General features: G+C 50.7%; 8 protein-coding genes across 8 annotated transcripts; 5 read left to right on the forward strand and 3 right to left on the reverse strand.

Moving 5' to 3' along the window:
- Nucleotides 1-1,308: 1,308 nt before the first annotated feature.
- Nucleotides 1,309-1,545, forward strand: N7468_008794 (uncharacterized protein; the record flags this gene model as incomplete). Its single annotated transcript, XM_058478090.1, has 1 exon — nucleotides 1,309-1,545. The coding sequence occupies one exon, from the start codon at nucleotides 1,309-1,311 to the stop codon at nucleotides 1,543-1,545; it is 237 nt and encodes a 78-aa protein (XP_058326420.1).
- Nucleotides 1,546-2,344: 799 nt separating this feature from the next.
- N7468_008795 (magnesium transporter CorA family protein) lies at nucleotides 2,345-3,516 on the forward strand (the record flags this gene model as incomplete). Its single annotated transcript, XM_058478091.1, has 2 exons — nucleotides 2,345-2,862; nucleotides 2,931-3,516. The coding sequence occupies 2 exons, from the start codon at nucleotides 2,345-2,347 to the stop codon at nucleotides 3,514-3,516; spliced, it is 1,104 nt and encodes a 367-aa protein (XP_058326421.1).
- An 835-nt stretch (nucleotides 3,517-4,351) lies between these two features.
- Nucleotides 4,352-4,635, reverse strand: N7468_008796 (uncharacterized protein; the record flags this gene model as incomplete). Its single annotated transcript, XM_058478092.1, has 2 exons — nucleotides 4,352-4,536; nucleotides 4,590-4,635. 2 exons carry the CDS (start codon nucleotides 4,633-4,635, stop codon nucleotides 4,352-4,354), a joined length of 231 nt encoding a protein of 76 aa, XP_058326422.1.
- A 3,185-nt stretch (nucleotides 4,636-7,820) lies between these two features.
- N7468_008797 (uncharacterized protein) lies at nucleotides 7,821-10,172 on the forward strand (the record flags this gene model as incomplete). The annotated part of the gene is made up of 5 exons (XM_058478093.1): nucleotides 7,821-7,824; nucleotides 7,928-8,917; nucleotides 9,004-9,819; nucleotides 9,874-10,060; nucleotides 10,112-10,172. The coding sequence occupies 5 exons, from the start codon at nucleotides 7,821-7,823 to the stop codon at nucleotides 10,170-10,172; spliced, it is 2,058 nt and encodes a 685-aa protein (XP_058326423.1).
- Nucleotides 10,173-11,681: 1,509 nt separating this feature from the next.
- Nucleotides 11,682-12,156, forward strand: N7468_008798 (WW domain protein; the record flags this gene model as incomplete). The annotated part of the gene is made up of 2 exons (XM_058478094.1): nucleotides 11,682-12,030; nucleotides 12,077-12,156. 2 exons carry the CDS (start codon nucleotides 11,682-11,684, stop codon nucleotides 12,154-12,156), a joined length of 429 nt encoding a protein of 142 aa, XP_058326424.1.
- A 623-nt stretch (nucleotides 12,157-12,779) lies between these two features.
- N7468_008799 (alcohol dehydrogenase zinc-binding domain protein) lies at nucleotides 12,780-13,859 on the reverse strand (the record flags this gene model as incomplete). The annotated part of the gene is made up of 1 exon (XM_058478095.1): nucleotides 12,780-13,859. One exon carries the CDS (start codon nucleotides 13,857-13,859, stop codon nucleotides 12,780-12,782), a length of 1,080 nt encoding a protein of 359 aa, XP_058326425.1.
- Nucleotides 13,860-14,370: 511 nt separating this feature from the next.
- On the reverse strand, nucleotides 14,371-17,038 carry N7468_008800 (uncharacterized protein; the record flags this gene model as incomplete). Its single annotated transcript, XM_058478096.1, has 3 exons — nucleotides 14,371-16,078; nucleotides 16,238-16,898; nucleotides 17,002-17,038. 3 exons carry the CDS (start codon nucleotides 17,036-17,038, stop codon nucleotides 14,371-14,373), a joined length of 2,406 nt encoding a protein of 801 aa, XP_058326426.1.
- Nucleotides 17,039-18,946: 1,908 nt separating this feature from the next.
- Nucleotides 18,947-20,308, forward strand: N7468_008801 (5'-methylthioadenosine/S-adenosylhomocysteine nucleosidase family protein; the record flags this gene model as incomplete). The annotated part of the gene is made up of 2 exons (XM_058478097.1): nucleotides 18,947-19,076; nucleotides 19,119-20,308. 2 exons carry the CDS (start codon nucleotides 18,947-18,949, stop codon nucleotides 20,306-20,308), a joined length of 1,320 nt encoding a protein of 439 aa, XP_058326427.1.
- Nucleotides 20,309-20,929: the final 621 nt, after the last annotated feature.

Consider the following 20,929-nt stretch of genomic DNA (forward strand, 5'->3'; position numbering starts at 1 on the left):
GGATTGAAAGAAAGAAAGTGCATGAAATCGAGAGAAGAGAACTTGTGGGGGGGTAAAGAAGGCTCCACTCTGCGAACAAGGCGATTTAGAGCGGTTTTTGATTGTGCAAATGACCGGGCGTTCTGGAGGATCCGCATGGGCGCCTAACCCTGGACAGGACTGGGGTCTCCCAAAGCAAAGTAAGCTATAAATGGGCAATTCGGAAAGAAGGCTTCGGGGATCCGCGGCCAAGCTTCAGCCCTACGACCGGAGACACGAGGAAAATGCGATCGGCAGAATAATTCCTGGATTACCGGGTTTTTGTATTGTCCTGCAGGCCTGGTACAGGGCTCTTGCAGTTCCCCGAAAAAACTTGAAATGGTCAGGGTTTCATAAACAGGTTTACCTATAGACTCCTGAGCAACTACGGGGCTATTCCGAGTGAATTGAGCATCTACGGTCCAGCGAGGTGCGAATGCTGGCAGATGCAAGGTAGGTAACGTCACAAGGCGGGCGCTAACTACTAACTAATCGGAGACTTCGCCTGTCCCCACGCGCAGCAACTGGAGCCATCAATGGTGGTACCATATTTGCGGCGCCATGAGCAGCGGTTAAACCGGCTGAAGCCGCATTGCGTTGGCCTGGCATTGTAGGACGATTCTATATTTGTCCTTCGTACTTCATACTGAATACTGGAAGTGTGTCCTCTGGAACTTGAAGTTGCAAAGTCGCACAGGGTCTAGTGGTGGAGTCCTGTATTGTCCGGGGTTCCGCACCCAGAAAGCTGCTGCCTGAAGCTATTCGCGCCAAGAGGGCATTCCAATTTCCCGGCGGTTGAGTTTCCACAGCAAGGAATGAGATAAGAAGGGTGCAATCCTTGCCTGATACAGTAGGCTTCACCGCTTCACCGTAAGGGTGTTCGAGTGTAGACCAACCGATTGGAACTTGAAGGAATCCCCCAGGCAGTCGGACCGTCGGAAAAACGAGGGTTTCATAGTGTGGGAATCACCAGTGGGACCAAAGAGTGGGGAGGAACTACGCAGTAGGAATGGGAAACAGGCACCACCATTTTCCCGCTCCCGCCACTCGGCGCCACACTAAGGCGGTGCGCCTGTTACCCCGGGCTTCCTTCAAGTTCCCAGCCTGAGGGTTGGAAGCTGCGATGAATGCTGGTGTGGAACGAGGTATTCTTGGAAACCCAATCGACCAGGCCCTATTTGAACTTCCAACCTTCCCACCGCTGCCATCTCAACTGCATTGAACTCCTCATACTGCCTCGCTCTTGCGGGACTGGAGCTCTTTCGTCCACACCGTTTTTTCACTGCACCTATGCTGTCCGAAGTCCTTGACCTCCTAGTCCGCCGCTTCCTCCTCGGCCAAAATGTCTCATTCGGCCAAAATGTTTCCTTTGGACTGAGCGTCGTGCTCTTCATTTTCATGTTCTTGCCGACGCTGCTCGTACTTCTCGCCGTGGTTTTATTCGTCATCTTCTGCTATCCATGGCTCCATAAATCCCAAGTCCTGGACCGAGAGCTGGGCTTCCAACCGAGGAAGACTGTGGAGTAGAACAAAAACTCATCTCTGTAAGTTCAGCCCTGACACTCCTATACTTTATCTCACCACGATTCTAACTTCCATGGAGCATGCGACCGTCACCATGTTCAACCACAAGTTGACAATATCGAAATTATGACCTTTGAATTGCTGTATTGCATAATCGGTCGCTGTGCGACTGATCCGGGAGTTATTCAGCGTTTATCACCAATACCATGGGGCCCATCACGCCTCCCCTGATTTGATTTTTACCGTCAAGAAAGCCGCAGGCTCAAGCCTTCCTCGCGGTTCCAGTGTGTCGTGGTTTGTCCTTTGTACATAGATGATGATCTTGACAAATCCAAGCGCTTAGAATGATGATGCCTGGTGCCAAGAAGCCCCGTAGTCTCGAACTATTAGCCCCGAGGAGAAGAACGGGATCCGAGTTGCGCCCATCGATTGGTCGAATCCAACTGAGTTCCATGGCTCGCTCTGAGCCCGAGTGGGTCAAACGGGTAGGGCTGATGCGTTGGGGTTCACAGGCCCCAGAATTTTCGGTTACCCTGACTAATTCAGGAGAATTTTGCTCTGCTGCCGTGATATCCGTTCTGTAACCAACTGACCTTGTATTAGGACTTGAGGTTCTCTCGAGATTGAATGGAGTCAGTGGTTTGCCCGTGGCCGTCATCTCACTGGGAAGTATGGGCTGAATTGCAGGAATACGCTCTCCGCCATCAAGAACACAACATGAAGACTGCAGGCCTGCAGAATCCCATTACGTTTTCGGACCCCAGTGCTCTTCCTGCAAGCTCATGTCACCACGACGATGTCAATGCAAGAGAAACCAAACATGCCTCACTTCAAGCTTCTCAACACAGCGACAGGCGATGTGATTTCTTCCCCCAGCTGGGATGAACTCTTGAGCCATGCTCAGGCTATTGATATGCTTTCAGCGGCGCAAGATATCCAAAGAGTTGACGGTCCAAGTCCTGGCCTGGCTCCTCCTCTATGGTGGCTAGATGTCCGCGATGCTAAGAAGATGGATGTAGCCAGCGTCGCCCAGACACTTTCCATCCATCCCCTCACAGCAGAGGATGTTGTCGTGCAAGAGCCTCGCGAGAAGGTCGAGGTTTTCCGGAACTACTACCTGATAAGCCTCCAAACTCTTCTCGACTTCAACGCCGAAGCCATCGTCCCCTCTTCCGCTCCGTTCTTCATCCTCGTCTTCCAAAACAGCGTCGTGACCTTCTCCGCTAGTCCCTGTCCCCATGTCGACGCGGTGCATCGCCGTATCCACAAGATGCACAATCCAAGCATCCTTTCCAGCGACTGGATTGGCTATGCCCTCATGTAAGCCTTCTTTCCGCCTTCTTAACTCGCCCCAATCCCCATCCCCATACCCCGCTAACAGGATCCAGCGACAACATAATCGACAGTTTCGAGCCGTCCTCCCGCGCTGCAGAGCACGAATCGGACGCAATAGAAGACCAAGTCTTCATCAGCCGTTTCGACGACTTGCATGCCCTCCTTCCGCGCATCGAAGCTCTCCGTCGGAAAATCACCCACATCGCCCGCTGCCTCCTAGGCAAAGTCGACGTGCTCAGCGCCCTCGTCAAGCGCTGCGAGTCCCCGCACGGCGGCCCCATCTTCCCCGGCGGCGAGTATCTGCTCTATCTGGGTGACGTGCAGGACCATCTGGAGACAGGGCTGTCGAATCTGGAGCATCTGGATGAGATCGTTGCGCGGTCGCAGGCGAATTGCCTAGCGCAGCTGAGCGCGAACAATTTGCGGATTAGTTTGACGATCAATAGGGCGATTGGGAAAATTACGCTTTTTGCGTCTATTCTGGGGCCATGCCATCTACTGGCGAGTCTGTTTGGGATGAATGTACAGGTCCCGGGGGAGGAGGCCGGGGGGTTGGGGTGGTTCTTTGGGATTATGGGGATTATGCTGGTTTTTACGGTTGTGGTTGTGACTGTTGCGAAGAGGATGAGGCTGTGGTAGAGCTGTGCTAATGGTTGATAGAATTTCCCTCTGGTTTTCATGGATTTCCTCGGTAGATGATCTCTGACCAAGAGGACAGAACATAATAAGAGATGAGTTAGTAGTGGACGAGTATTGAGGGGTATTATGGGAATACAGAGGCCTCGGTGCTAAGCTATGCTTCGCTTTTTGGATTAGTTTAGAAAAAGTGAGATGACTGCTTTGTCTGTTGAACATTGAACCAGATAGTGAGTTCGCCAACCGGATTCCTCACATTCACTAGATATATTTGTTACCGATCATCAACATGTACCGCACCTTGGTCCGAACGAGAATACTTAAATCAATTTCTGCAAACTAGACACGACTGACTCAACCACGAAATTGCCGCAAGCGTCGAGGAATTTGGCTCTCGGACCTATCCGATACTCAATAGTTCATTTGACCCTTAGGCATTCCCCTCGCAGGCGGCAAAGCATCTATTCTCGACAAGAAAGGCAGCAAGTTCTGCGCCTTTGCAACAGCCGCAAAGTAATGGCAAAGTAACTAGGTTATACAGTGCAAACCAAAGCCTGCCAATTGAAATGCAATGTCCGCCGGGCGAACCTTCCAATCATTGGGGCTGACTTCGGCCGGTATAGCCTCGGGAAACTCTCCGGATTCAGCATTGTACGTGCCATCAGCGCCTCTGTGCAGGATCCACTGGAATGGGCAAAAGTTCTATGGTACTTCTTTCCGGAAATTTCCCCCATAGCCGGCTCGTAGGTGCGAAAGTGACTGTACGTTTGGACGGTCAGTAGGAGGTGTTTCTCTGAAAGATTTACTGTCTTGTAGCGCGGAACTGCACGCGTAGTGACTATAGATCTTCAGCATTGCCGAGCTCGTCTCTGAGCCAATTTTCGAGGCATGTGTGCGTTGCACCGTAGAATTGGTGAGCACGAACAGGCAGCGGAGCTGTGACTTTGTGGTTGTCAGGTATGGGAATATCGTTTTCATGAATGATATGGCGCAGCCCGTGGCCACCACGGCAAGTGTCTAGGCCTACTGATTAGTATGGCTGACCGTGGGACTCTGCACATGGAATACTACTTTACGTACTTGCATCTCGTAGCTGACTATCACGTTGACGGCCAGGATCATGATGACCGATGCTCCAACAAATTGCAAAAACCTTATCTAAAAGCAGTACTACTTTCATTAGTAGGTCCCGGTGGTGCAATATTGTGTCTCTTTGGCCTAACACGAGGGCATTGGCCAGGTACAGGAGCACTATCACGCCGGTGCTTTTGCCATCAGCGATATATTAGACGGTCAGGCTCAGGAGGACTGAGACGATGATCCACGCTGCGAATCCGAACGTGGTCTGTTTGCTTGCCGGTTTGTGCCAAAGAAAATAACAACATAGCCCATGGACATCCCTGGCGAACGACAAAATCCTCTGTCTGGGGGAGTAAAGGCCAAAATAACCCAGAAATTAAGCAGCCGCCACACGGGACCCAAAAACACTCTGATCAGATTTGATAATATGAGGGACTGTGCCTAATATCGTGATCCCTCTCTCCATCCACTCTCAGGTCGAAGATGGTCCGGGTCTAGAACAGTTTTGGGTCTTTTGTGCACCCTGGTTATTTGAAGGGTTCACAGAGGATGGATCTAGTAGCTGTCGATGAGTCTACTTCTTCGCCAAGCAATAACCAATCGTTAATGGTGGTTGTAGAATATCAGTAGATCACACTTTATCGTGCATTCCGCTATTTTGCTACCCCTAAACTTGATCTGGTGCACTGTAGTCTGTAGTCTTGAGTAATCTCATCATGCAGATGACCCATGTCCAGGAGCAAAGAGAATCCCCACTACAAATTAGGATCTGCAAAGGTTTGATCAGCCATGCCATCAACTCGATGAACCGAAAATACCTTCAATGCCGCTGCCTCCGGCAAGTACTGCCTCCCTTCATGGTAACGAGACAATTCATCCTTGAACCGCTCCATACATCCCGGACTGCTTGCGCAAACTTCTCCCCCTTACTTCCTCGTCCCTCGAACCTGGGCCCACCGAATGTCTTTTTGCGCCAGCCGAATGCTTGTTCAAATGCTTAGCTGGAATAGGTGCCAGGGACAACAGAAAATGGTGGAGCCTAGCGTACTGAGTTCCGTTGTGTCGATGAGGCGCGCATGATGCGTCTTCACCACTTTCTGCATTTCCGGCGCCCCCTTCTAGAGATTTTTTTGTTTTTTCCCTCGTGGTTGCAGCTCACGCGACCCTTCATTCTTGGCTATAATCTGCAGTATTTCTGGCACCATTAACATTCCGGCTAGCTGAAGTAGAAGGTTTCGGAACTTCAGTGCCACGGCGCTAAGGTCTAAGGTCGTTGTCTGATAATTTATCCCATGGCGATATGTCCTTGAACTGCAAGAGAGCGGCTTGCGGTTTGCTGTGGAGACCGTTGAGCTTGCTGATCGACGCCTGCGGCTTTTTCCCGCTCACGCTAATCTTTTTCTCGGCCTGTGATTCGTCATTGACGATTTTTCACATGGTCAATTATGAAAGCCCTTATACTTTACGTACTTGGGAGGAGCGCATCCTGGATTGCGAAGACTAATTCTTTGATGCCGTGGAAGACGCTCCCTCGCGAGGCGATGAGGTTTATTAGTAGTGAGATGGCTATCACGAAGGCGAAGCCAAGCAAGAATACTTTCATCAGGCATAAGCTGGCGGTAATGCGCTTCTCAGCTTGAATAGAAATGTTGATCTGTCGAGTTCCGGCTTCGGCCACCAATGCATCGGGCTTAGACGACGATAATCTTGCAGCGGTACGTGATTTGAATGACATTCGTACCAGAGATTACACCTCTTCAAATATATGCCAGTATGAACTGAGCCTAGTGCTTATACTGGCTATTGGTATCAAGCTGGTGGTCATATTTTGCGAAATTCATCCGCGAAGAAGCTGAGAAAAGTACGTGCTTAAGGTCATTATATATCCAGCCCCACATACGATGCAGTCATGCTCCTATTTCCAGATTCAACATTCAACTAGCGCCATACTGCGTAGCGGCGACAACCCAAGTTTGGGCAGTCCCTCCAATTCTCATGGTCGAAACGCCCAGTGCAAATTTGTCCATTTGCTCGAGCATTAACAAAACTTGGCACACGCCACGGACGTCACAGGCGGAACCAACACCGCCACAGTGGGGCTTGACCATGTGGCTCAGCGACACGGATCGTCACCGCAGCAAGGCGGCCTACAGAAAGTGAGGCGAGAGGCCAGACTCCGCAACGGGACTTGTCACACCCGCTTCTTATCTGCTGTGCTCTTTACACAACCTGAATATGCAGGTCAGCGCCCATTACATCATGTGGGCTAACGGTTTGCTCTCGGAGGAGATTGGGGCCTTTGGCAGCTTGGCTCGTATCTGATAGCAGGATACGAGACTTGCCATTGCGGATACATTGTAGGGCGGATCCGGGTCTAGACTATTTTGGGGATCAGTGCGAGTGGCGGAGATAAACTAACTGGGGACATCGGGGCTAGCGGCACCGAGATGGAAATCACTGCGAGTATTCCAGAGCTTCGCAGGCTGCTGCTGCATATACTCTGTTCCACGGATTATACAAATTCGAGACCTCTGGCCCGACAAGCAATCCGATTGCCCTTTTAGGGGAAGAAGTGAAGGCGAGACACTGCCGAGTTCCGTACGACGAGTTGATTCATCGCATGGCGGAGGTCGATCTGCAAGTGGAGTTGGGGCGCCAATCAAAGGACGCGACCGTATCACCCAATCGTAGATAGGAAGCAGTGGATCCGTTTTCCCTTACGAGCGACCCTTGTCAATCCTCATAGGAGGTTGCAAGGGTGAACGCGTCATTCGTCATGTTTGGCCGGGGGTTGCCCTTGTTGTATGTCGAGTAACGGATAATTGACATCACGAACAAGGGGATAACGGGAGCTGACGAGGCTGGTGGACGTGGAGGATTCCTGTCAATGTCCACATTCATGGATCGGCGCGATCTCCGTATAGTAGAACCTCGGGGACGAACTAGAATTGGCGGATGATCTGACCCTTGGTTAGTGCGCTCCGAAAACTGTGGATTGCTTAGTTGGCAGTCCATAATGTGAGGCGATGGCATGGAAGGAATCGTTGGTTCGATCATCTACCGCCAAGCCCTGCCAAGCTCCCGTGGAATAAAGCGTCTTGTTTTCCCCCAAAACGTGGTTTCCCTTTTCCCCATATTTCCCCCCCAAGTGGTCTTTCAAGACTTACTTCTTTCACCACTCCAGGCTTGTGTGCCTCGCTCGAATCAGCTCCTGGTTCCATAAATACATGCGTGAGTTTTGCTGCTCTCCCGGCCGACTGCCGGATCCTCCTGCAGCCCTATGACGCCAAGGTCTCCCCTGAAGAAGCTGACCCACCATCTTTCGCCTTTCCAGACCGGATTAAATCGTGGGCGAAAGCTCACGCATTCTCAAGCAACGATTCACCCGATCTTGAATCCTCGACGCGACCCGACGTCGCTCGCTCGTACGATGGACAAGTGAATACGGGCGCCGCTCGGGCCCAATCGCCTACCACGGCCGGGCCCGAGGATGATAAGGAAAAGAAATCCAACCCTAGCATGTTCCTCCGTGCTCGCAATGGGTCCGTTCGGTTCTTCCAACATACTAAGGATGCCCTCTGCCACACCTGGGTCAATATCCTGTTGGTCTTCGTGCCGATCGGTATCGCCGCAGAGGCGGCTCACCTCAACCCGAACGTCATCTTCGCGATGAACGCCGTGGCCATTATTCCCCTGGCTGGACTTTTGAGTCACGCTACCGAGAGCGTGGCCACCCGGCTCGGTGATACAATTGGTGCTCTCATTAATGTCACCTTTGGTAACGCGGTGGAGTTGATCATTTTCATCATTGCTCTTGTCAAGAATGAAATCCGCATCGTCCAAGCTTCCCTCTTGGGCTCCATTCTCGCCAACCTTCTTCTAATTTTGGGCATGGCCTTCCTGCTGGGAGGCCTTCGTTTCCAAGAACAAATTTACAACAGTACTGTAACGCAAATGAGCGCGTGTCTGCTCAGTTTGAGTGTGACTAGTCTCCTGCTGCCTACTGCTTTCCATGCTTCCTTTTCAAATAGTGGCGACGCCGACCGTTTCACCCTCAAAGTTAGCCGTGGAACGAGTGTCGTGCTTTTGCTGGTTTACATTTTGTATATTCTCTTCCAGCTTAAGTCGCATTCTTACCTCTACGCAAGCATTCCTCAAGCCATCATTGACGAAGAGTCCCACCCTGGTCTGCTTCATGACTTGATGAATAGCTCCTCGGATTCATCCAGTAGTTCAAGCGAAGGGTCTGTGGATACCACTACTTCTTGGACAACTGCTAAGCGAATCAAGCGTGCCATGAAGCATCGCAGACACCGCAAATCAAGTACTAGCTCCAAAAGCAGCAGCACCAAGGACAAGGGAGCACTCGCCATGCCATCCGAAAGAAGTCCCAAGCCTCCGCGTCGGCAGACAACTCGATCGACAATACTCCGACTGCCATTGAATTCGACGAGGTCCGTTATGATGCTGACGATGACATTCACCCGTCCTCAGCCGTGCGTTCCCGGGATTTTGGTGCTCCTGCCAGCCGCATCAATAGTATCGGCAGCACGAAGTCCGAAAAGCGTGGTCGCAGGAAGCGTCTCTCGAAGCCTGGCAAAGTGCGTGTCGAGACACCTGTGGACCATGGTCTTATGACCGAGGCCAATCGGCCTTCCATGAAGGGTTTTGCCTCGACTCCCAACTTCGCTGGGATGGAGGGCGTCGGTCCTGACGAGGGCTCTCGCAAGCGTTCGCCTTTCAACTTGCTCACCAACACTGTCTTCAGCTCTCAGAATCCTTCTCAGTCGCCTCATCCTGGCAATACTGTTGCCCGGCCGGCTCTGTACCGAAGCAGCTCTCTTCCCGCCAAGATGAGACCTGCCCCCGCCGCCGGAAATCCTGTCCAGTTTGCTCGAGGTGCTGCCCGTACCGCTGGTGCTCCTCCTACTGCTCCTGTGGACGGTGGCACTGTCGCTGTTGGGGAAGACGAGCCGGACATGTCTCGTACTGCTGCCGTGGTTCTTCTTCTGATCTCTACGGCTTTGGTTGCTGTCTGTGCTGAATTCTTGGTTGATGCTATTCCCGATATGCTTCAAAGCTCCAATGTTAGCGAAGCTTTCATCGGGTTGATCATTCTTCCTATCGTGGGTAATGCAGCCGAGCACGTTACTGCTGTCAGCGTTGCTACGAAGAACAAGATGGACTTGGCCATCGGTGTGTCTGTTGGAAGTAGTATCCAGATTGGTGAGTGAAGCTGTTCTGCTTTTCGTATTGTGCTATTCTCCTAACCCTTTCTAGCTATCTTCGTCACCCCACTGGTGGTCATTCTCGGCTGGTGTATGGATAAGGACATGTCCCTGTATTTTACCCTATTCGAGACCATCTCGCTCTTCGTCACCGCCTTTGTCGTCAACTTCCTTGTTCTGGACGGGCGCAGTAACTACCTTGAAGGAGCCCTTCTGATTGCCGCCTACGTGATTATTGCGTAAGTTCGCGACATCTTCCTCTCCCTGATCATCGCTAATACTATGTCCAGTTTGGCCTCCTACTTCTACCCTGACGGCAATAACGCCAGCGCCTTGGCTGGCGCAAATTAAGCCCTGGGAGCGCTCGCTACCCCAATGCCATAACGATTGACTTGCCCTGGACCATCTCAATGGGACCAGCTAGGAATATAAGGTCCTAGCCATTCGCCTTTGTTTCCATTTCAAATTGTAGATACTACTCGAGATTTTCATGCGAAATTGCCATCATTTGAAGAGGGTGATCACTCTTTGATCCCTCAGAGCCGAACGAAGAACGATTCCCCGTAATTACCGTACACGGCATGACGTCCGTAGAGCATTAAGGGTGTGACACCTGAGTCGCATCTGGGTTGAGGATGAGGACTTCTGCATAGCTGAACTCTATTGGCAGCCAAGGCCTAGAACAGCGGTACTCGCTGATCTCCCGCCCCCACACTGCGGTCTGCGCTGCGGGTGTTCCGAGTAGTCATGCAGGAGCCTGAGCTCTGCGTTTAACATTACGTGCTCAATTTTGCTGATCGTATCAAGCACTGCTTGCTGATCCAGGTGGGAATAGATTAAAACTTAGTAAGCAGTGCCATTGCGCCGGTGGAAACCTTCGGATCCTCGACGCCACCGGTCGGAGTGAACTTTAAGTACAATACGATCTACACTCGTTCTCATATGAAGGGTCTCAGACCATGGTGTAGTCCAGTTGCACTTGCCTTTCTAGAGTATCCTCGGGTTTCCACCTGTCCCTATTTCTCCCGTTGAATGCAGGTTTTATAACTGGCCTTCTCCGAGATGCAGGATTCTACGCACCTCATCAGCCAATACGCATCGTATCGAGAACCCCCGTAATAAAAAGAAGCGATACAGTGTGACTGTTACCAGCCACGTGTAGGCCAGCCAGTGGCTGTGTGTCGCACCCGAGGATGAGCCACATCGTGGCTTGGCTCGTTGTTAGCGCCGGACTAGCTGGTCCTAGCGAGTATTTTCTCAAGGGGAATTCGCGGTGAGTGGTTTCCACTTGGTTTTGATCTTACTCCGTAACGCCATTGTCGAGGGTTCTGGCGGTAAGAATCAAAGGAGTAAGGATGGCCAGAGATGAGGGATTTATGGGATTGTGTGGAACGCCGGTAATATCGATTGAGTTCAGTAATGAAGGCTTCCACTAGATGACACCGCTGCTTCTCTTGGTAGCCGCCTCGGGGACTCCCGTGGAGGCCCGGCGCGTGCTGACGAGCAAATGGGCTCTTCGGTCATTTCAGGGGCAGCAATTCTGGATACTCTGTATTCGATCGTACGGGTAAACTCCCCTTGTACGGCGTGATTTGTATCTGCCTGGCCATTGTCTCCCCACAGGTGGAGTCTGTACGGTTCTTGTCATGATAGTAAGTATTCATCTCGATTCTTCATATCGGCGCTTCCCCCCCCCTTTCCCCTTAGTCTCCCCTCTGTTTTAAAAACCCTCCCACCCCACCTCTCACTTCTTCTCTTTCTCCCCTCTCCCATCCTCCCTCTTCCATCAAACTCCCATCACAAAAATGGCCTACTACGGCGGCCCTCCCCAGTACGGTGCCCCTCCTTACGGCGGCGGATATGGCGGTCCCCCACCACCTCAATTCCGGCCCCCTCCAGGCCCCCCCGCCCCCGCTCCCTCAAGGCTGGATTCAGGAATGGGAGCCCAGCACCCGCCGCGCTTTCTTCGTTGATACCAACAGTGGCCGCTCGCAGTGGGAGCCTCCCTACGGCCCTCCCGCCGGCGGCGGTTACTACGCGCCTCCTCCCGGTCCCCCCGGTTACGGCGGTGGCTACCAGCAAACTGTTGTAGTTGAAGAGCAGCGCAATGACAGCGGTGGCGGCAGTAGCGCTGGCAAGATGATGGCTGCAGGCGTCGGTGGTCTGGCCGTCGGCGCTCTTGCTGGTGGTTTCATCGAGCACGAGATTGGTACGTAGTTGTCCTTTTGTTTACATTGCCCACTAACCCGTCCAAGACGAGAATAACGAGGAGGACGAGCGTGAGGCTTACGAGGATGGCCGCGAGGACCAGTACGAGGATGATGGCGGCTGGTAATCTCGCTTCGCTCCTTCGTAACGGCCCATTGTGCAGCGTGGGCTTTTTCGATATCGCATGGGTTCGGGGAATGAGCTTTTCTTTGTTTATTATTATTTCTACGGGGTGCAATGCATTTTCTGCAGTGCCTAGCTGTTTCATTTTTATGATTAGGTCGACTTGATCTTTCCCTGATACCAATGAAAGTCTTCTTTCTGGCACGGGTTCCTTTTCAAAATCTGCTAGTTCGCCGAGCTCCCTGACACGACTTTTCTGGTTCTTTCAAGTGGCCCGTGGATTCGCCGGGTGCAGCCGGAATTTGTTCCCACATAGACGTGTGATCAGATGCCTACCACGAGGGGCAATTTTCCCTCGCGCAGCTCTTTACGACCTCTGTTGCGCATCGCTCTCACGGGAACATGGAATTGTCCTCAGTCTTGGTGCATCTACTCGGATCCTTGTTCCAGTTTCGAGCATTGCATATGAAAAAGGATTGTATTTCTCGCGAGGCACTAACAAGCTATGACGTATAGGACAGTTGGAACATACAAGGCTTATCCGGCAATGCTATATCCTATCCTGGAAAGACTCAACTTGAGGATGAAGCTGAGAACTTGCCATATCAACATTGCCAGACAAAACGTTCAAGGACGCGCAATGGTCAACTTGAACGGACCTCCCGTCTCAGCAGCATGATCCACAGCCTCATTGATATTCTCCAGACTAAATTCCGTCACATCAAAAGCAGAGATATCCAGTTGTCCACTCCGAATCATTCCAACTATTGTCCGCACCGCAGAAGGCTCATACATCCACTGTCCCTTGATGGTAATCAGATTGCGCATAATCCAAGGATACGGCAACTGCAATTCCTCTCCCCCCAGCATCCCGACACCCCCCATCAGTACAACCCGCCCATATGGCCGCACAGCCATGATCGCACTACGCGCAACAGTCGCACTCGCAGCCGGCGGCAGGAAATCAAGCACAGCATCTATGCCCCCCGCCGCAGCCGCCTTCATCGCCGCGATATCTTTCTCAGAATCTCCACTAAGCTTCACAGGAACAACCCGCGGCCCAAGCCTCTCCCTCAGCTGCGCCAACTTACCCTCATTCCGTCCAACCGCAATAACCTCCCTCGCCCCCATCGCCAGCGCAAGCAGCACCGTTGCGCCCCCAAGCGGCCCCGTCGCACCACTAACAAGCAGCGTCTCGCCCGCCCGAAACTCCATCGCTAACAGGCCCCCGTACGGGATAAGCAGCGCCGCCAGAGCGCACCAATGCCCCGCCTCCGCATCCTCGATCTCCCCAATGGGGATCGCATTCTCCGTCGGCACGCGCACTCGCGACGCAAACGTGCCGTCTCGATGGTACGCCTGAATCTTCTGCCCGCCCGGTCCGCGTGCACTCCACCCTGCAGCACGATGTCCGGGTTGGAGAGGCTGTCTCTGCTGCGCACGGTTGGGTCGCAGAATACCCAGTCGCCAGGCTGCAGGGTCGTTGCGTCGGGCCCTGTAGCGATCACACGGCCTATGCCGCCGCAGCCTGGCGTTACGGGGGCTGGGAGCAGGTATTTGCGGGCACCGCTTAGGACTTCGTTGGTGTAGTGGTAGATTTGGGCTGCGACTACTTCGACGAGGACTTCGCCGGTGCCGATTGGGGGGGTCTGGTTTTGTATGTATCTCGAGGGGTTGGCCGAAGGCTGGGAGGATTGCGGCTTTCATTTTGGCGAGTAGATGTTCTTGTCTGCTTGAATGTTTTGTTATTTCTTACATATTGATGGCTTCTTGATACGATAGTTTTATAGTTCGTTTAACTACTTGCATCTGAATGCCTTGATCTTCAGGCTGTGGGTATTTTCTGAGTGGGTCGGACTTATGCGGTGATAAGGCTGCGGTGTTTATGGGGAAGTCCGCCACAAAACTGGATTCAGATCTGGGGGAGGGGCTGCTTTGGTAGTGATATCGAAAGTTAGAACGAAAGTTAGAGGGCTAATCAGAACATCCTTGTTTACGATTAGAGCGTAGATTATCGAGATCGACTTTGATCCCACGAGTTGCAGAGCCGCAACTACACGGATTTAGCGGAATTAATGTCCTCCGCGTCCGAGTCCTTCAGGCTGTCGCGGGGTTAAAGGAGCTTTACACAAAAGCATCAAATCCTATTATATCTTCGAGATAACATCAGAGCCATATGTATGCCTTTTCTTCAGGGTGGAAAACCGAGTATTCTTCATTATTTGGAGTAAATCGAGTACTTGTGCGCATCTTGGTCAATTGGAGTACCCCAGCCTCTAGATGGCACGCTGGAAAACCGCTGGGATTTGGTACCTGATGCCACTATTGCGGAAATAGTGTCGCAGCTGAGAGCTTCTTTGGCGTAGGCACAGGCAACCATAGCAGCATATCCTTGCCAGTCTTTGGTCTTATGCGAGTCGGCATAGTCGCAGATGCCGCGGATAGAAAGGCATGGAGTGTAGTGAGGAACCTCAGTGTGCTCAGTCTCAATACATAAAATTCCCCTCTCTGACGCTAATTTGTCTCGCACTGTAGTTGATTTAATGATATCACGGCTCGATGCGATCGTGCCGAAATGAATACTGGGCTTATCGTTATCTCCAGTCCGCTCGGGGGGAGAAACCAAAGATGAAGTGTTCTGGTCTGCCATATCAAGAGAAGTGGATTTCTCGATCTCTTGAGGATGCTGGGTATCACTTTTGTGTAGCCGATCAGTGACGGGATCTGGACGTCCGTACCTCCTTCGCATTCGTGGACGGTTTGCTAGAACCTGATTGACCATGTTTCCAAGAGGGCAACCTTCATGATTGTAACTGCGACTTAGATCCATCAGGTCTGTACGTAGACGTGTGTTGTCATCCAAATGCTCCACATGCGAATCATTCAGCCAACCCCCTATAAGTTGAAGTCCAGCTTGAGTTTCGGATTGTGGCATGGGAGTAGCAAAGTCAAGATGCTCCTCTGGGCCAACAGCGACGACAATGTCACCCAGTCGAATGTCATTTTTCGGAGTCGGCAAACCGCTGCCAAGGCCGATAATCATAAATATGCAGATATTGTCATAATGGAGGAGCACATCCGATATGACATCTGATGAAAGAGGCGAGCCAACTTCATCATACTCCTGGTCTCTGCAAGTGGCAATAAGTATACGACGCTTTCCAATGCTTCCCAAGGTGTGAAAGGCCGTATTAAGAGACACTAAATGACCAGATGGATCTTGTGCCTGGTCAAGAAATGTCCGGGCGGCAGTATATACCAAGCGTGTAGGACAAATCCACGCTATGTTGTAATCGCTCGTGCTGAATAAGGAACGCTGATACTGGTTTAAGTCACCTTCTAGCCTTTCCAGCCAATGAGTTAAATCTGATGATATCGAATTGTTGTCTGCGATCTGGTAGACATGGTCGTTCGACAAATTTTTTCCTTCATTAGGTCTCGAATTAGCTTGACCCTCGGCGTCTGATTCTAATTCGAAATCGCTAAACTGTGTGGCCAAGGGTGCCACCCCCGTCGAACTGGGCGACTTGTCTGAGACACAGCTGTGAACCTCGAAATAAGGATGCTCGTCGAAATAGGCTCCATATTTTACGTTCTTCCCTTCCGGTTCTGAAGAGCCTTCTGCTGGGGCCCACGGCAAAGACCTCAGTGAAAATGAATGAATATGCTCCGCAATATGGTCAAGAACAGCCTTCTCCTCCTCACCCGCGAAGGTGCAAAGTGGGCAAGAAGTAAATTTGGGAGGAGCCTTACGCCGCCAAGCCAAAATCAGCATAGGTATCTGTCGAGGCTCGATTCCTTCACTATGCTGGTGTTCGAGATGCTCAACAAAGTCGTCGGAGATCGTGAAGCTAGCATATATATTCTTCTGGGTGCATATATGACACATCCATTGGTCTGAACCACTGTGGTGCTCGTTCATGTGGCTTATCCAACTTTCCTTGTTCCTATAGAAGGTGTCGTATTGAGCGCAGCCCTCAAAAATACATGTGTATGGTAGAATATCTTCCGCAAGGTGGTTTCTGTTGAGTAAAGACAAAAGTCAGAATCGATACTCATTTTTGGGAAATATGGATAAATCTCACTTCCAGTGGTTGCCCCGCGCTACTGCGACAGGAAGGGACTGACAGCAACACGGACAAGAAAAGACCATTTGATGGATTCTGATGGGCGGAGGGCTTGGGTAGGCAATTCGCGAGCCAGTGGCTGATATAACTGTGGTTGCAGACCGTCCAGGTTGCTTTGGCAGGGTCACTATGGGCTCGTCTACTGCTGTAGCGGTTGTAACACTCGGTCCCGGCGGCTCATCATTTTCCCCAACTCTCTGTTGCTCAGAGGGCAGAACTAGCAGACCAGCTTCTTGCTGCAGTGGCTGCGTCTCCCGTCTATAGTTCTCCCTTGGAGTACTTGAGATGTCCGAACCAAGTCCTAACTTTTGAGCATGTCGCTGAGCATATAGAAAACGATTACGTCGTATCAAGTTGCACATGATCAAGTGCGATTGTAGAGTGGTCAAGTTTCCCCGCGCGAGATTTTGGGAGCTAGAGTCTGAATGACCATGCGGGTCTGATCGCGCTAGAAGAAGAAGTTCGAGGTGTCGACGCAAGGCTTGGATTTGAGGATTGGTCGGATCAAAAGTACTGTCTGCCTTCCGAAATCGTGACTGAGATCCAGCTTTTCGAATCACAGTTGTCAGCCTCGTAAGTTGGCTTAAGGCGTCTTCGACATCTTTCAAACAGTGAAATTCTTCCGTGGATAGCTCGGAGTCAAGTTCTCTTATCTCACTGCCTACAGGTCTAGATCAGACCTCGAGAAAATATGACAAGGTCTTCTGGAAGATGTAACATACCTTTATCTATGCACTTCTGTATCAGGATACTCAACATGATCAAGAGATTGACCATAACAATCCGTACGTCTGGGTTTGCATGCAGTCGGTGCTCTAAGGAATCCTTCCCTTTAGACGAGGCACCTGAACCCCTGCACCAGAGATTGAAATCTGCCTGTCTATTTTCAGCCCATTCTTTCTGCATCAGCCGTGGTGTGGCCATTGCATTCCTGAATGCGTGTCGGCATAATATAACAGCCTCAAATATTGTCGAAGGTTCCGAGTCTGCCATAATAAGGATATATCATGAATTATCAGCGACATAAGATAGTTGGTAGCTTCTCTTCGCTCTGGCTGATGGGACTATTGAGTTTCATGAACCATGAGAGAGGGATGACTTCTGGGGAGAGAAGGTGCGCGGAATATGTACCTCCTAGTGCGGGGCTGTATGGGGCGGGGCCAAGATACTCGACTGCGGCTGAAACAGTCTCCAAAGTTTGTCCCATTTGTGCTTCATGGTTTCCTTCACGGGCTAGGTCTCATAGTGCCACCGCCCCACTACGATGGATAACATCGGTGATTTGTGTCATGTTACGTTTCCCTGGATTGCCGGCCAGGCAATACGTCTGGGGATAGAGACAAAAGACAACAGCTTTGCTCAGCTGGGATACCACCTCGTGCTCTTGTCTCAGTCCTTCCCCTTATCGAGCTTGGTGGAAAGTCCTCAGCTTGTCCAGATTGTACATCTCGTGAACAAAGCCTGCTCTGTAAGTGGCTAATCAGTCAGCAAAATCCTGATCAAAATCTGCCATCTTCGCCACTAACACATTCTGTAGGTTTCGAGAAACGGAAACGATGGTCCTTCCAGACCTTACCACATCCTCCTGAGGGTATCAGAGATTCAGAAATCTAGGCTAGCGGCAGATAGAGCTCTCGCAAACGACGTTCAACAAGGTCTAGCGCAATTCGTTTCGTTGAAGAACCCCGAATATCCATCCCTCCTGCGGTTGATTACAGAATTTCTAGGTAAACAGGATTTGCCAAGTGAATCTTCCAAGGAGCAGATTGTTACATGGGGAGCAAATGATAGGCCCCATGCGCAAGTCAACAATGCTCTTTATAACCAGCTCCGAATATACTCAACATGTTCCTGCAATACACGACACTTAGAGGATGCTCGGCTGCGGCTAGATTCCGACCAGACATCATGGAATCATGCTCTAGTACAGTTCAATCTGTTGTTTGCTGCTAGTCCTAGCCATTGCCCTGAATCACACCCCCAACCTCGGTGGAAGGAGGGGAGAGTTCTAGTTGCCAGGTACGAAATACGCTGAAGTCCACAAGGAATGAACTGATATATTGGTTTCTAACAACTATTAATAGAGACGACAGGTCGCATCAGAAGAAACGAGTGGTGTTTTCCGATGTGGATACAGAACTCCCACTTACAACACTTGCATCATCACCTCCACCAAGCAGCACCAGGAAGATCGGACTGGGAGAGCTTTGTAAGCTCATCCAAAGCGAAGGAAGCAGTTCCGTCCATCTTGAAATACGAGATAATGCGATGAAGTTGAATGAAAATATCGAATACACTTCCCATCGGCACTTCCCACCACAAGCGAGTGTCCCTCTTGCCAAATGGCTAGAACAGACTTCACACATATCTAACAGAGTCAAGGTGACACTGGCATACATAATTGCAAAATCTGTTTGGCAGTACTATGACTCCAACTGGATGAGAAAGCCGTGGACCAACGAGAGCATACAGATAATAAAGGAGACAATCCAAGATCGGAAGCAAAGTCAACCACATCCCTACTTCACCACCACACTCTCTAAACCTCAGGGTCAAATGTTGGACTACTACACCGCGGATAATATTTGTCACATGTTCCCAAGCATACTCGCATTGGGAGTGATCCTTGTCGAGATTGGGATCAAAAGGGCCTTCCAATCTGATAATATGCAATCTGTCTTGAATGAGACAACAATAAACGAGTACTACGAATGGGCATGGATGACAGCAAATGCCACCAACCTGGGAGAGACAATTGGGCCGATTTATGAAAAGGCGATAAATCATTGTCTCGATGGTGAGCTCTTCAGAGACTGTCCAATCGACACTTCTCTTCCAGGAAACGAGCTTGAAGCCAGACAGGATCTCCTTTATGAGAAGGTTGTTTTGCCTCTTCAAGAGCTCTACTGTGCATACAAAGATGACTGGGATATACAGGAGAATCCCATACAGGATCCAACTGCTCAAGAAACCCAGCAACCAAAACAAGTCTCTTTCAGGCTGACCGGTCGCCCACAGTTCTCCATTGCCATTTTCTGCGCGCTTCCATTAGAGGCAACAGCGGTCAATGACATTTTTGACGATGTATGGAACGAGGAAAGAGAAAACTCGTGGAGGTCAGCAGGAGACGAAAATACCTATACTTTTGGCAGGATTGTATGTTATAATGTGGTTCTGGTTCATATGGGCGACATGGGTAAAAATGCGGCGTCTCAAGCAACTGCGGGTATCAAGGCCAGCTATCCAGAAATCAAGCTCGCCCTGATCGTTGGTATATGTGGAGGAGTCCCGACCTATTCTACAGCGGATAAGGATGAAATGATACTCGGCGATATTGTGATTAGTGATGGGATTGTGCGATACGACTTCGGAAAGCAGTTTCCCGATACTTATATGAGCAGAGCAGCGCCAGAAGTTGTTGCCCTGCCTAACCATCGGGTTCGGGGTATTCTGGCCAAACTGAAGGGAGAGCGAGTGAAAGAACGTATGGAGAGAAGAATCTCTCAGCATGTCCAAGCCTTACAAGATGAGCTCGGTACTAGAGGATCTGTCTACGTTGGGACCGATAGAGACGAGCTGTTTCATCCCTCATATCCTCACAAGCATCAAGACCCAGATGTGTGTGCAGTATGTAACATCAAGGGCTCAGAGCGAGTGTGCGAAAAAGCACGGACGATGAGCTGCGACGAACTCGGATGTGAGAAGAGCTCACTTACGCCGCGAAAACGATTGTATGAGGCATCAATGGGAGGTTGTACACCAAAGCCTAAGATCCACTTTGGGCATGTTGGGTCAGGAGACACAGTCATGAAATCTGGCCAACACCGCGATAAGACAGCGTCACCATGGAAGCTTGTTGCTTTCGAGATGGAGGCATCTGGTGTGTGGGATATGCTGCCGTGCCTTGTCATCAAAGGCGTGTGCGATTACTCGGACAGTCATAAGAACAAATCTTGGCAGGAATATGCTGCTACCACAGCTGCTGCTTGCGTGAGGGCTGTTTTAGAGGAATATGTAATAGCACAATGAATCACCCAAAGAATTGCATAACAGTCGCCTTTGAGACCTCGAAATAGTAAGCCCTAGCGTGTGACTGCATGAAGATGTAGAGCAAGTATCAGCCGAACTCCAAGGATTCCAGACCTATTAATATCAGCTGAGGTTTCCCTACATAAGGATGAATCAAGTTTTAGATCCAGTTTTAAGTCTGTACAAGTTATTTATGACCATTGCTTATTGTAGGGGTTTGACATGCGTCCACTAACTCCTTCAGCTGCTCGGAATCAAGGATCTGTTCTTTTGCTTCGTTCCTTTTCACCTCTTTCCTCGGCCTTAGCATGGCCACTGGTAGCTGTTTCGGAACGGGTTTCTCCTACTTCCATTGCCCCGAGGCCTCTATATATCGATAGCGAAACCGAAGATGACGGAGTTTGCTGCGAAGGCGAGGCTTTTGTCCAGCAATTCGATAGCGAGGGATCTGGTGGACACTATATATGCACAGTTTGGGTACCGAGACTTGTGTTATTTCAATAGATTAGATTCTAAAACCCTCGTCCCTACATCTTGAACTCTGTAATCTCAACGATTGGCCGTTATATTCTCAAGCAAATATTAGTATCAGCCTGGTGACATGCCCCTATGCTCCCCTTG

The sequence above is a fragment of the Penicillium chermesinum genome (assembly GCF_028974085.1).
Source record: "Penicillium chermesinum strain IBT 19713 chromosome Unknown utg000007l:1.0-2695246.0:1.0-2697696.0, whole genome shotgun sequence".
Lineage (NCBI taxonomy): Eukaryota > Fungi > Ascomycota > Eurotiomycetes > Eurotiales > Aspergillaceae > Penicillium > Penicillium chermesinum.